This window comes from Nematostella vectensis, chromosome 5 (assembly GCF_932526225.1).
Source record: "Nematostella vectensis chromosome 5, jaNemVect1.1, whole genome shotgun sequence".
In the NCBI taxonomy this organism is placed as follows: domain Eukaryota; kingdom Metazoa; phylum Cnidaria; class Anthozoa; order Actiniaria; family Edwardsiidae; genus Nematostella; species Nematostella vectensis.
Window position 1 is genome coordinate 10,447,553 of NC_064038.1, and position 13,578 is coordinate 10,461,130.

General features: G+C 39.1%; 3 protein-coding genes across 3 annotated transcripts; all 3 read right to left on the bottom strand.

Annotated features, from left to right (window-relative positions):
* Positions 1–791: 791 nt before the first annotated feature.
* On the bottom strand, positions 792–2,810 carry LOC116601412. The gene is made up of 5 exons (XM_032362173.1): positions 2,627–2,810; positions 2,034–2,147; positions 1,763–1,900; positions 1,534–1,668; positions 792–1,098 (listed from the first exon to the last, which is right to left on the bottom strand). The coding sequence occupies exons 1-5, from the start codon at positions 2,765–2,767 to the stop codon at positions 973–975; spliced, it is 654 nt and encodes a 217-aa protein (XP_032218064.1). The 5' UTR covers positions 2,768–2,810; the 3' UTR covers positions 792–972.
* Positions 2,811–5,740: 2,930 nt separating this feature from the next.
* On the bottom strand, positions 5,741–7,608 carry LOC5517588. The gene has a single exon (XM_032362177.2). It carries the CDS (start codon positions 7,347–7,349, stop codon positions 6,789–6,791), a length of 561 nt encoding a protein of 186 aa, XP_032218068.2. The 5' UTR covers positions 7,350–7,608; the 3' UTR covers positions 5,741–6,788.
* A 2,387-nt stretch (positions 7,609–9,995) lies between these two features.
* Positions 9,996–13,512, bottom strand: LOC5517594 (RIIa domain-containing protein 1). Its single transcript, XM_001637613.3, has 4 exons — positions 13,194–13,512; positions 11,278–11,354; positions 10,789–10,835; positions 9,996–10,241 (listed from the first exon to the last, which is right to left on the bottom strand). Exons 1-4 carry the CDS (start codon positions 13,290–13,292, stop codon positions 10,153–10,155), a joined length of 312 nt encoding a protein of 103 aa, XP_001637663.1. The 5' UTR covers positions 13,293–13,512; the 3' UTR covers positions 9,996–10,152.
* Between the last annotated feature and the right edge of the window lie 66 nt (positions 13,513–13,578).

Below are 13,578 nucleotides of genomic sequence, written 5' to 3' on the forward strand. Positions count from 1 at the left end.
AAGGTTTTTTTTTCGATTTTTTTCAATATTCTACTGACATTCCAGGAGCGTTTGCAGTCTCACGTTATTAGTATAGGGAAAGCAGACAAAACAGAAGTCGAAAGAGTCCAACGTTTCGGGCTTTAATTTCAGTCCTTCATCCGTGCGGCTACTAAAGCCGTTACAAGATAACGCGTATATACATATCATAAGTAGCGCACGCTACAGAAAAAAGGGCATTCCAGAGTGTCCGTGGAAAACATTAATAATAGTAGAGTTCTTTTCTTAAGGTTGAGTCCATCAGGGGTCAAAGTTCGTAATTTGTTTATCCATAAACGTTCAACACTGGTGAGGTCCTAGGACGTGGATAATTTTTTTTATTGCCTTGATAGTGAGGTCCGAAATATGGTGACCGTTGAAGTGCACTGACACTGGGGAAGGTTTCGGCATATTTTTGCTAGTTCTTTATAGCGCACTTGAAGGTACAGAAACGTGCTTGGAGTGACAGCCTCTCGTTATTGTAATTGTAATTGTTTTTTTTTATTGAAAGCAACTAAAGAAAATGTCCGATTGTAAGCATACATAGTCCAAATGTCAGCTCGTGTCCAAATGTCAGCTCGTGTCCAAATGTCAGCTCGTGTCCAAATGTCAGCAGCAATGTCCAAATGTCAGACAAAAATGTCCGAATGTCAGCATTTGTGGTCCGAATGTCAGAGTTTGTCGGGACCTTAGGGGATTACATCATCTTTGCACTAAATATAGATAAGGGTTTCCAACTGTCCAATAAAAGAGAATCATGACGATCACGAAAATATGTCAAATATGTTTATTGTCAAATTTAATATAATTTTATCTGTTTAAAGACTTTCGTATTGTATTACAAATACAATGAATTACAACAAAAACATAAAAACAGGGTTTTTTTTGCGTAAAAACAGGTTTTTTTTCTTTATCAGTCGGAGGCTTATAGCCCAATTGACGCATCTCGTTCGCTCATGCCTCCCAGTAATAACGGACGTAGATATCCTTGAAACACACCAACAAGCCATCAGTACAAGAAGAGGTATTGTTAATGCTTCTGGCGTTAAGGCACTCACGAGCGTCGGCAAGGCATTTTATCTGCAAAACAAGCATTGGTTTGACTTGGAGCTTAATGTTATTTCGAGCAGAACTTGCATTTGGAAAGTAATGAATTTGCACGCACTATAAATCTACCAACTCTTGATCTCATGTGTGTAATGTGAACCGAAAAGTTCGTGCTCACGAAATAAAATCTCGTCCTCGCAGAATAGAATATTGTGCTTACAGAATAGAAAGGAACTACGGGAGCAAGGAGAGAAATACTTAAGCACAGATTGATGAAATCCAGTGCAACAGTGGTGTATTTTGGGCCATTGAACAAAAAACGGTATGGTACGTTTTTCTCATGGCAGGTTTATAGATGATAAAGACTTCTTCTTTCCCCTCCCAGTACTTTTACTTGCCAACGCCTCTTCCAGTCTGCATGGATCACGACCTTTTTGTGGAAAAAATATCATCCAGTAGTTCACTTACATAACGGGCTCGAACTACTTCAATTGTAGTGCTGGGTTCCGGGCGAGGACATACACATTCCTTCCATTTACAAAATATCCTCTTATCGTCGACGGATGCGTGCTCGCAAGTACGAGCGTCAAAAATGCATAATAGCTGCAAAACCAAGCATTGGTTAACAGAGACTTTGTACATACAGAGACTTTGTTTCATGTGTGTCGAATGCGCACCGAAACAAATTCGTACTCACTGTATCCATCCTTATCGCTCCCAACCGAGAGTGGAAATCCTTGACACAACTTTCACGCCAACTCACGCAAGGACCATAATTCCCTGCGGTGTTGTTGACCCTTAACATATCGCACCATTTGAAGGATCTGCAATAGATCTTCAAAACCAAGCATTGGTTTGACAGTGGAGCTCAAGATGCAAACAGAGACTTTGTATTTGGAAGTTATGAATTTGCGCGCACTAATAGTTTTATTTGTATCAATGCGCACCGAAGTTAAATTCATACTCACAAGAATCGTTTGCGCCCCCAATACATCTAGAGTGAGGACCTGTGGACACGTGTAGCGATCACATTCGAAGCCAAAGTTGGGAATCTTGCACACATTCCCGGAAATGAGAGCTAGCTGCAAAACCAAGCATTGGTTTGACTGTGGAGCTCAATATGCAAACAAAGAATTTGTATTTGGAAGTTATGAATTTGCGCGCACTATTTCATGTGTGTCAATGCGCACGTAAAGTAAATTCGTTCTCACAGAATAAAATCTCGTGCTCAAGGAATAAAATATTTTGCTCACAGAATAAGATAAATTGTGCTCACAGACTAAAATATCGTGTTTACAGAATGAAAAAGAACTCCGGGAGCAAGGACAGAAATACGTAAGCATTGTTTGAAACTCCGTGCAACAGTCGTGTATTTTGGGCCACGCAACGCTCACCGTCACCAAGCAACGCAACGGCGATTGGTTCAGAGAGACCTCATCCACGCAAACCAAAAACAAAGGAAAAGTGTATGTATGTCGGTTTGAAGGAGGCGCTTGGTGGCATAAGCGGTTGCGTGACTCCAACACGAGCGGCTTCTAAGAAGACAATTCTCTTTACTTACATAAAAATACGGATCGATGGATTCAATATTTGCCTTTCTCCACTTTGGTATTTGAGTTGGATTGTCTTGAGGTGGCCGTGCCTCTACTAGCGTTAAAGCTAGAAGCAACGTCACGAGAACACACGCCATGTATACCGTCATGTTGGGAGCAACTACACGGAATGGATATCCACGGTAGTTTCATCTCTTTATAAGCGATTCGCCTTTGAATTTTCTTTGTCAACTTGTCTATCAACATCAAATTGCGAAATGTTGACGGCATGTCTTTTTATCGTGGAATGAATATCGAAGGTATTTTTGTTGCTTTAAAAGCCATAATTCGACGTTGATTTTTTTTGTCAGCTTACCTAGCGACTTCACCAGATTATAACAGCATTGTCATTTTATCGTTCAAACAAGTTATTTTTATCATTGCGTGGGAACTATACCTAACAAATATGAACAGTTAAATCCCACATAGAAACTCCTTCGGGGTTCCATTAGAGGGCCCAGTGATACCGAGATTGGATAGGGACTTAAAAGGGAATACATGGGGGCTAAAATCCATTAAATGATAACCCTCGCGCCATTATTGGTTCCCCATCTCACGAAAGCTGGGCGCACGCTCTTATCCACCTTGAGCTGAGGGTCAATACACCAAAAACTGGAAATCGACTCTGCCAAATTTTCGCCTTTAATAAGACTTTTTCAGGGCAGACTGAAGAAGGTGAATCGTTACAAGCTTATTTACATCAGAATAGTGGCGCGAGACGCAAAAACATTACAACTGACAAAAACGCGCATTTTCTAGAATAGCGCGCGCTATGGATAAAAAGAATTTACACATCTCTACGTGGGTTCCTACTACAAAAAAAAGTCATCACTATTAAGACCCCGCGGGTAGATAGACTTATAAGCCCACTGGACTTCCCTTTCCCAAAGAATACGATAACATCAATGGTTGAATTTTTCCCACGATACGTTTAAATGTCGAGTTTTGGACATTTGTCAGTAATTCAAGTTCTTTTTTTTACAAGAATATGCAAAGGATGCAAAATATTTCTCTAAAGTCAAATATGTTTGTGTTAGCATTTTGTGTATTGCTAAGTAAGAATGCAGTATTCTCCGAAGAAGTAGTTTTAGGTCCCCCGAAATTTCGATGTGCCAGTCCGATAACCAGTCGGTAGCAGTCATAGTTCCGTATCACTCTTTTTGACTCGAATATTGTAGATTTAAACAATCCAAAACTACCTAAATGATACAAAACTATTAACCTTTCCTGAGATATAAATCCAGCTTTTTTTCCATTGGTTTGTTCAGAAAGTACCGTTATTTCGAAGCGATTTTCATAATTGTTGCTAAAATGAGCAGCGTTTACTGCACAGTGAACTGACCCGCGTCACGAGAGTCAGATAGTTCCTTTAACAAAAATGTCCTTATTTTTATACGAATGCTTAAAAGAACGAATGTCTGTTAATATGTATAGGTTTTTTTCTGGCCATAGTGTGTTTTTTAGGTTCGACTGCAGAAATAAAGAAAAGGATTGATTTGTTTATCCCATTTTAAATTAACAATTTTATTCCCAATAACGTCAAATCTTATCGGTTAAATTTATTATGTTAGCGCTCGATAAAACATTATTCTATATTAACCCATTGACTCCTGGCTATTTTTGAGCTGAATTTACAAAAAACATACTGAAAACAGATACCTCCCCCCCCCTATTCTGAGTTTTATACAGCCCGTCAAAGTCAAACACAGCTGCACCTAGTCAGCGGTATCCAAGCTTTCCAACAGTGCTTTGCGGTCCCTACTTTTAATCCCTCGTCGTTGTGCTGAAGCCAGCACAAGTTGATGGTTGCTTGTATTTTTCATCAAAAATACAGCTATGAGCATATAAGGAGAGTGTCTCAGGACATCATGAAGTCTTTTGGGGCATAATTGAGTGCTTTGCTTATGGATATTGGCAAGCAAAGGTGGATTCACGATGACTTTTTCTTGTTTTGCTTTGCCTGGATGAGAAAATAATTTTCTAATGAATCACCACAGCTCTCCTAAATGCTGTCTTTTCTGAAACCAAATTGATTTCAAAATTGTTTACACTGCTATTCTGGGTCTGTATGACCTGGAATTGATTTGTTTGGCTTCGGGGTGAAAAGACTTATAAAAAACCATCTGGCTTTGGGGAGAGGAGTGTTGACTGGCCCTCCCCTCGTGAATTTTCCCCTGGATCTCCCAGAATGCTTTTCAATCCGTAAAGGCATCTTCGTGGTTTTACAAGCCTTCAAGGAGTGGACATTGTGTTTTGAGGCCATGGAAATAAACCTGGAGGATCAGAATAAAGGTATCTATTTGTGTCTTGAGCTGTGTTTGCTGATTTCTCTCCCTTGTGTTGTATTTTGAGCGTTTTATTGAGAGCGGTGATTCTGCGTTTCTTTCCTTGTTCGATTTGAAATTTGTCAAGGAACCTGTGCTATTATTTGGCTTAAGAGTAGTTGCCAACACCTTGGTTGGATGCATATCTTCAAGACACTTTATCCCTTAGACTGATGCCTGAGTATCTTCATCTTGTTGTGTTTAGTTTGCATTAATGAATTTTTTGGGTTGTGGGTACTCACAAAGCCGGTACAGGCCGGTTGAGGGGTCAATGTGTTAAAATAATTACTGATGAAACGGTGATTGATATATCAATATGATAGGATGATTAAATAAAACGGCCAAGATTAACCATAGTTAAATCATTAGCTGGCTAAACTTACAAAGGGATATGGGGATTATTGCAGAACTCTAAAAGAACTACAACAACGCATTGGCGGCCGTACCATCTACATTGTTGTTCTTGTAAATTAAAACGGCTTTTTGGTTGAGCTCTCGTGCACGAAAATTAACAAAATAAATCACCCAATTCTAGGTCTCACCTTATCCTGTTATCCTCTACATTTTTATTTTGCCATTTTAGTATTTGTGGGGGTTGTGGCATTTATTTTATATCAGACCGTTTTGATTCTTGCAATATGGATTTGTTAGCGACACGCGAGCGAAAGCACATTGACGGTTGTTGTCCGTTAACCTGCTGCATTGCGAAGTTAAAATCGTTTTTATACATTAACTTTAAGCAAAAAGGAAGGGATGTGATATGTTATTCTTATGTTTTTATTGATTCTCAAACGAAAAAATAACTCGTTCTAGACGACAGAATTATCGAGTGATACGGAACTATAACCGCTGCTACGGACCACTATGTGCAAACAGAAAAAAAAACATAAATCAATAAAATTTGAAAACGCGTAGTCATTTCGGTGTATTTTATATGCATAAGTAAATTTGTAGTCGTCTTAGAAAAAATCATGAGCATTGGGCCCTCCGCAAAAAAGATAGAGCAGTTTTGATATATGAAGTGATACGGAACTGGTTATCTGTAATGCTCGCATGCTCGCGAATTTTCTTCCGCCGTGCTCGCATTGTATTTTTCGATGTGCTCCCTGCTCGATTTCTTAACAACTAAAAATGCTCGGTCTATCGCATAAAAAAACGGGGTGCTCGCAAGTGCTAGTCAAGACCACTCGGGGCCCCTAGTTTTTGGCTGATAAGCCGTTCTTTGTGCGCGGATAGGGCAAGTCAGAGGTGTCATATGGGAAAAAGATAGCATTTGACGATCCCTATAAGAAATGTCCTACTTTTTTGACGGGCCCCCTGTGTACGCGTGCGCAAATACACAAGTGCAGAAATGTCGTGTTAGTTAAGCCGGAGGGTTTAAGTTATCGAGGTGGGGGATGGGTGGGGGTGGGGGGGTATCGTGGCTCCGATATATATGATGATAATTATCAAAAATGTAATAAATGTAACCTGGAAAAAACACTAGCTTGAATGCAACACAAACAATACAGGTAGCCCAAGCCTGAAAAAAAAAATATTAGGAAAACGTGATTGCAAATCTCAAACGCAGCCCATGGTTTGCAACACAACAAAGAAAAAAGCTACATGAAGGCGACCACGTGTGGTGTCATGTAGCGCGAGTCGTTATCCGGGAACTTCAAGCTTTTTGGCGTGAAAAAAAAAACATACATTTTCATCAACACTTTTCCTTTGCCTTGTTTGACGCCCTTCTCAGTGTTCCCAACTTATTGTTGGGTATTATTTCTGCGTTCATTTGAAAGTTAGCCAAGCCAGAACAGTCCTTCTCTCATCCAAACACATTGTTCTTACGGATATGATTCTGCTGCTTCTCCGAGACCCAGTCGGGGCTGATAACAAAAAATGTCTTCCTCGGTTTCTGAGCAGGATGGAAGAAACACTGTTTATCAATGTATCGGAACTCCTTCGGAAATCGCGACAGCTGGCTCTGGATCCGACGTGCTACGAGACGCTGCGGAAATTGTTCGGTTTGCGCTCGGCTGGTTGCCGATAAACCCGAATAAGGCCGTGAGCTCCCGAAACTTTTTACAGATAAAGCCTTATTCTGGGAATAGCTTGCACTTTTGCTTCGAAACATCTGCGGGTTTGGCTCAAGACCTTGTAGATTGATCTTTGTCGGTCGGCTTCTTAGAGGGACTTGTATCATTCGTGAAGTACCGGGTTTCTGGTCGCTCTCCCATGCCGGTTTCCTCATAAACCGTGAATGAAGTCTGATGTTTTGTAAAGGGTTTTCAGTACCCGTGTAGTTCGATCTATACTCAGATCGATAGACTATCCTAGTAACAGTTTCTTTTAGCAGATTGGGATCTCCCCTGTGGTTCATAGGCATTTTTAGGCTTGATAATGAATTTACTCACAGGTAACTTCACAGGTCAACAAACACAGTAGAAGAAGCAGTCGACGTCGGGACTCCGCAGATAAATAATCCAATATTATTTTCCTTCTAAAGGCAGTTCGATCTGCCATTCACCCGGAACCAGTTGATCCTTAAACCATCGTCAACTTCTAAAGAGCATTTTTGTGAAATCCTAAAGAGCCATGCTATGTTGAAAAAGGCCACTGCCGCATAAGAATTGCATTACAGTAGCCGTCACCATAGCTACCGAAGATATATGCGGCTGGGAACAATGGTGGTAATATAGGTCAAGTGATTTCATACAATTCTTAAGTACTGTAGTCAAAATCATTCATTTTACAACCAGACTGAACAATGACAGGAGATTTTAAAACTAGATATTAAGAATCAACGGATAGCGTATTTCATTTGGCTTTTTGGTCATTATTTCTAAATTACTGCAAAAGGCAAATTCAAACCAAAATTTTTACCTATAAGTTAGTCGCTAATGAAAGGCTCTGTTGCCTTGATATCAACATATAAGTTTATTAAATAAATAGCAACGATTTAATCCTCGGGCTCGAAGCACCAGCTACTTGAGCCAAAATCAATTTCCCTATCGGGTCTGCTTCATTTTACACTGTATTTCGACATTCTTTAAAAGAAAATCTTGAAACGCTAGAAAGTCCAAGACCACACTAATCTGAACTCATTCCCATGGGACTGACGAACCGTGAGCTCATTACCACAGAAACGAGTGCGTAAACACAAGAGATTAAAGTTAGGAGTATCTTTATAGAAAACTAAATATACTCGTTAACACAAAGAAGTAAGTGAAACAAGCACCAAAGAACGTGTCAAAAGAATGAGGCACGAATCCTGAAGTATCAACGGCACGCCCTTACGGAAAGAAGTTTGAAAAGCCGATTTATAGATCGCTTGTGTTTATAAATTAGCAGCCAACAAGACTTCATAACTTCAATAAGTGTGAAGATACGAAGAACCTTTAAAGGGGTGTGAAAAGGACGCTTGTAATTGGGTACTTCGGCTAGCAGCGCTACAGCCACTGCGGGGTCATATCTTTGTGCTCTGATATACATTGATTGGAAATTTCGCGGTAATCTTGTGTCTGTGACAGAGAAGTTTTGCGACCAAGCAGCGTTTGTGAGACACAAGAAGCAAGGTAATAACACACAGAAAACAAACAAAATGAGAGACAAAGAAGAGAAATTGAAGCTTCCGCCGCTCCTTGCCATGACAGTGTCCAAATCTCCGCCAGCCAAGTCGGAATACGGCTTTAACTTTACTCCCAAAATCAAAAACACTCACATAAGTGTGATCAAACTGGCACCCAGCTTCATGTACTGTAGAGTCCCGGATAACATCCGAGGGCAGCCACGTAGCGGGCTTATCCCCGGGTATGTCCCGGCTGCACGGTCGGGAGAAAAAAAAGACTACAAGTTCCTGCATAATAATGCGTTTTACAGCCGGACGGACCATGCACGTAGTTACTTTACTATAAGACCAGATTGGGTGTCGGAGAAAGATGTACGAAAAAATAACCCCTTTTCTTGAGTGTAGGACGATTATAAGTAGATTTTAAGGTGGAGATCAGACGTTGTGTATGGTACAGGGAGAGTGAAGACTGACAATTGGCATCGTTTGACAATAACTGAAACCAATTAAATGATTATCAATTGATAGAAAAAATTGATAACAGTTGATCATCAAAATTCTAATTGATAGAAACTGTTAAGTTATTTTATTGATAACAATTGATAATCAAGTCAATTTAATTGATATAAATCAATAAGTAATTTATAGCTGGAATGCGCTGAATCAGCTAATGGTAATTTATATGTATTGATAACAGGACAAATTTGATCGAGCATCTAGTGTTATCAGTTGCTGATAATAAATTGAAACCCATTTAGTAAATTGATATCAATTATTATCAAATTTATTAAAATTGGTTATCAATTTGTATTAATTAGCTAAGTTTGTGCATTACAAGACTAAGTTTGTGCATTACAAGACAAAGTTTGTGCATTACAAGACAAAGTTTGTGCATTACGAGACTAAGTTTGTGCATTACAAGACAAAGTTTGTGCATCACAAGACAAAGTTTGTGCATTACGAGACTAAGTTTGTGCATTACAAGACTAAGTTTGTGCATTACAAGACAAAGTTTGTGCATTACAAGACAAAGTTTGTGCATTACGAGACTAAGTTTGTGCATTACAAGACTAAGTTTGTGCATTACAAGACAAAGTTTGTGCATTACAAGACTAAGTTTGTGCATTACAACACTAAGTTTGTGCATTACAAGACTAAGTTTGTACATTACAAGACTAAGTTTGTGCATTACAAGACTAAGATTCTGCGTGTAACGAGCTTTAATACTGCGGTCAAGTGTGAAAGTCAAAGGTTATTGTTTAGTTTATGTGAGTGCAATGATTAGTTTTGACTTTTGTAGTTTAGGTTACTATGATGCAAGCAAGAACAAAGTAATGAATGAAAAAATGAACAAAATCACCAAAAAACATCAGTGGTGTTCTCTAGCGCTTGATTGTGTGTTCTGGTCTAAATAATAATTAAAGATACTTGTGTTGCGCTTTTTAGCTTAACCTTTAAAAAATATATCACTTCGTTTGACTTTAATCGCAACTTTGAGAGAAATAAATACAAGGAATATAATATAATTACAAAAAATAACACTATGTGATTCGGTTTATACATTTGTCATGATGACTTGTACTCTTAGCACACAATGCAGATTAAGTTGGTACACCACTATCTATTGTTTCTTTGCGCGGTTCAGCTTCTGTTTGACTTCATTCACCTGGACAGCGACTCTGTCAGGTAGAGTCTTGTCCGAGAAGTATCCTACAAGAAATAGATTGATATTACTTATTGGGATCGACTCCCTTTTGCCATAATGCAGCGTTCTTTCGTACATCAGAAATATGTTGATATAAAGCAGACCATCAAACAGCACATGCTGTTTGAGGGAAGAGTAAAATTTGCCTTGATTCATAAGGGGAGCCCACAGTCTCCCTCTTGCATATTTACCAGCTTTCTACTCTATAGGAAGGGGATGCAAAAGCATTGCGAATAACAAATCATACTCCCCATTTTCAGGTGTATACCCAGGGTTGGCCAAGGGGGGGGGGGGCACAGTCATAGGAATCATATGGAAAAAGCATAGTATCAGAAGATTCCTTAATAAGAAGTTTTTGGCTATTAAGGGGAGGTTTGTGCACAAACCCCTCTGCACGTGCCTGATTTTTTTATAAAAACAATTCAAAATTCTAATTTTTGTTTGAGCTTGAACCCTCTTTCTAAGGACCTCAAGTCTTGTAACCAACTTTTTTCCATTTTCCTCTTTTTCCAAACTCCACATACCCTTCCTTTATTGAGTTCAGGTTCTTACCTGCAGCAAATTCTCTGACATTTTCAGGCCTTTCTTGTAGAATACTCCTGAAAGAATGACAGCGAATATTAAAATCTTATTTGCTGTGCACACACCTTAGTTGGTAGATAACTAAAAAATGTGCTTCTCTCTTCCATAAGAACATCATATTACTTTTCCTATTACTAAAGTTGTAAAATACACCCCAAATATTTATTCACCAAATGCAAAGATCTGTAAACTGTAAAAGAAGGTTTCTTTATTTACATTTTTTAAAGTCTTATTCCCCTATGGCTGCAACCATTCTGGCTGACACATGCACCATACCCCCCCCCCCCCCCCCCTGGGGCCAGCAACATCTCCTGGGATGCCCCTTACCCCCATACCCCAGTAAGCCACCTATTCTCTCCTCTAGGGGAAGCAACATAACCTAGGACGTCCCCCCCTCCTTGAGGGCAGCAACATACCTTAGAAAGACCCCTCCCCCTTTCCCTTGGGGCAAAAACATACCCTAAAAAGCCAGTAAGTAGGCAAGAAACCTCTGGATGGTCTCTCAGATATCTTTCATTTTCAATTCTGGTGTCTATCTGCAATAACAAGATCATCCAATGTGAGCTTAAATGGAAATATTTAATTCCTATTATACATAATTTGTTGAACAGTTGAAGTTAAATCACTCTAGTGTTCTAGTATCAATGCTGCATTTTGATTGGTTTTCCTACTAGTAGACTGAAGTATAGCTAGCCGACTCAGCCCTTATCCAGGCACAATGAGTAATTATTGATTATTTCATTGTTTGTAATCGGTGACTGCTACCATCATACTAGTTCATGTGTGGGGTTACTGAACCCATGACTTGGGGAAATGTTCACAAAATTCCTTATCACCCCACCCCCCATAGTAAGAAAAGTGTACAAGCCTTTGTTCTGATCTCTATTAATTATGTGGGTGCAAACATTCGTTTGGAAGATTGAACGTACAGTATGTTGTTTATACAAAAAGGACGTTTGAAAATTGTATAAATTTGGCTTCAAAATTATCTTAAGATTTGCTGTTTTGACTCGTTCTTGAGATGAGTATTGTTTTATAAAAATACCCTGTGTTATTGTCAATACAGAAGCTGACATATTATGAGAGTAAAACCACAGCATAGTTAGTAGAGCGACCACAGTAAGTATACAGTCGTTTGACAAAAGGTTTTTGTCAACCAGCTTTGCGACTACACCACAAGCCTGCATGTAAGCATGGGTAAAAGCCACTGAAGCGCTTAACTGCATATATTAGCCACTGCTACCGCGTCCAAGTCTGAAGTTATTCAGTGGCTAATATACATTGTATACATCTAGGAGCTTCAGTGGTTTTTACCCATGCTTAAGAATATGTTAAGAATATTTTTCTGTAAAAAAGCCAACGTAAAAAAAATTGTATGTAAATCGTTTTGGGGATTCGCATGCTTCACCACTGTTTAGAAGTTTATTTCAAGTTGTTCCTGTTCTGATAATAAACTGTATTGGCAAATCCAACTGTTATATACTGGAAGTATCTATATTATGGTTGATAAGGACAGTTATAAAGAAGTATTAAATACCTTTGTCATTAGGCTTACTATTTAATCTGTATTTGTGCTACAAACTAGATCATGCTCCTAAAAAAATCAGAGCCACCCTTTAGAGGACCGTTTTTTTTTTGGAGCCCCCCCTTTTAGTGGCTAAAAAATTTTGGACCCCCCAATATCTTCCCTCCCCCCCCCCCTTGGTGTATTTAACTAACACTGCCTTACATACAGGGCTTGTAGCGGCAACCTTTTGTCAAAGGACTGTATTCCCCAATAAGATCACAACATCAAGTGATCCAGGCATGTTTCAAACAATGGAATCACTCCATGTGTATATAATGCAGTACAAAAACACGAATTTTGGATAAGAGATAGCTGGTAAAGTAGACCATATCAACCATCACTGGGGTTTTGAGACAAGATGAATAAATGCATTGACTAGAAGTCTGGCAGCCGATTGATACAAATAGCAAAAGACAAAAAAATATCTCTAAGGCATAGAGAACAAAGGTCAGGGATATAGTTGACTCATTTCCTTTGGACTCACTGCCAAAGTATCAATTTTCCCAAGGTATCATTTTAGTACTTTTTAAATTGTTCTTCATTAAAGCCTGAAATATCCGTTATTCGCCCCTACCTTCCTAGTAAACTCCTTATGTGTAAGTACAGGAATTATATGAATTAAACATGTGTACTTATTACACATTGGAATGGTAAGAGTCGCAGGTTTTTTTTTTTTCAAGAAGCTTACAAAACCGCTGGCGTACTGTGGGGAACATGAAACACTTTGATTATCGACTTCTTTAAGGAAGTGGCTGTATCTTAAATACGAATCTAAGAGTGGAATCGTCGTAATCTGGGAGAATTTTACCTTGAACTGGTTTAGCTTCGTTTGTTGTTCTGCAGTTAAAGCCCCTGCATCGTTCCCTTCACTCCCGCTTATTCCACACATCTGATTTTTGCCCGCCATCTTGAATTCCAAAACGTAGCCCAAAATTTTGCACAAAACGCGCTTTAAAGCACAATTCTGAAATACCAGGTGCTTCTATCAGTTCCTTGAACTAACAAGTGCTCATTATATTTAGATTAGAGAGGCTATTTCTGCTTGTATTTTGCAATGTTTTTACTTTTAGCTCGCGCCTTTTTTTCGACCGAAGGTCCTTGAGGTTGCTTAGCGACCATGTCTTGACACAGGTAACCCATAGGGACCCTTTTTGAAATGTAAAAATTTTGCATTAGAGAGCTTTGGACTGAGC

Coding starts and splice junctions, on each gene's coding strand:
- LOC116601412 (XM_032362173.1), bottom strand. CDS start 2,767: ATGACGGTATACATGGCGTGTGTTCTCGTGACGTTGCTTCTAGCTTTA. Junction 2,148..2,626: donor CCATCGATCCGTATTTTTAT/GTAAGTAAAGAG, acceptor TTGGTTTTGCAG/CTAGCTCTCATTTCCGGGAA. Junction 1,099..1,533: donor AAGTAGTTCGAGCCCGTTAT/GTAAGTGAACTA, acceptor CTTGTTTTGCAG/ATAAAATGCCTTGCCGACGC.
- LOC5517588 (XM_032362177.2), bottom strand. CDS start 7,349: ATGCCTATGAACCACAGGGGAGATCCCAATCTGCTAAAAGAAACTGTT.
- LOC5517594 (XM_001637613.3), bottom strand. CDS start 13,292: ATGGCGGGCAAAAATCAGATGTGTGGAATAAGCGGGAGTGAAGGGAAC. Junction 10,836..11,277: donor CTACTTACTGGCTTTTTAGG/GTATGTTTTTGC, acceptor TCATTCTTTCAG/GAGTATTCTACAAGAAAGGC. Junction 10,242..10,788: donor TGTCAGAGAATTTGCTGCAG/GTAAGAACCTGA, acceptor TATTTCTTGTAG/GATACTTCTCGGACAAGACT.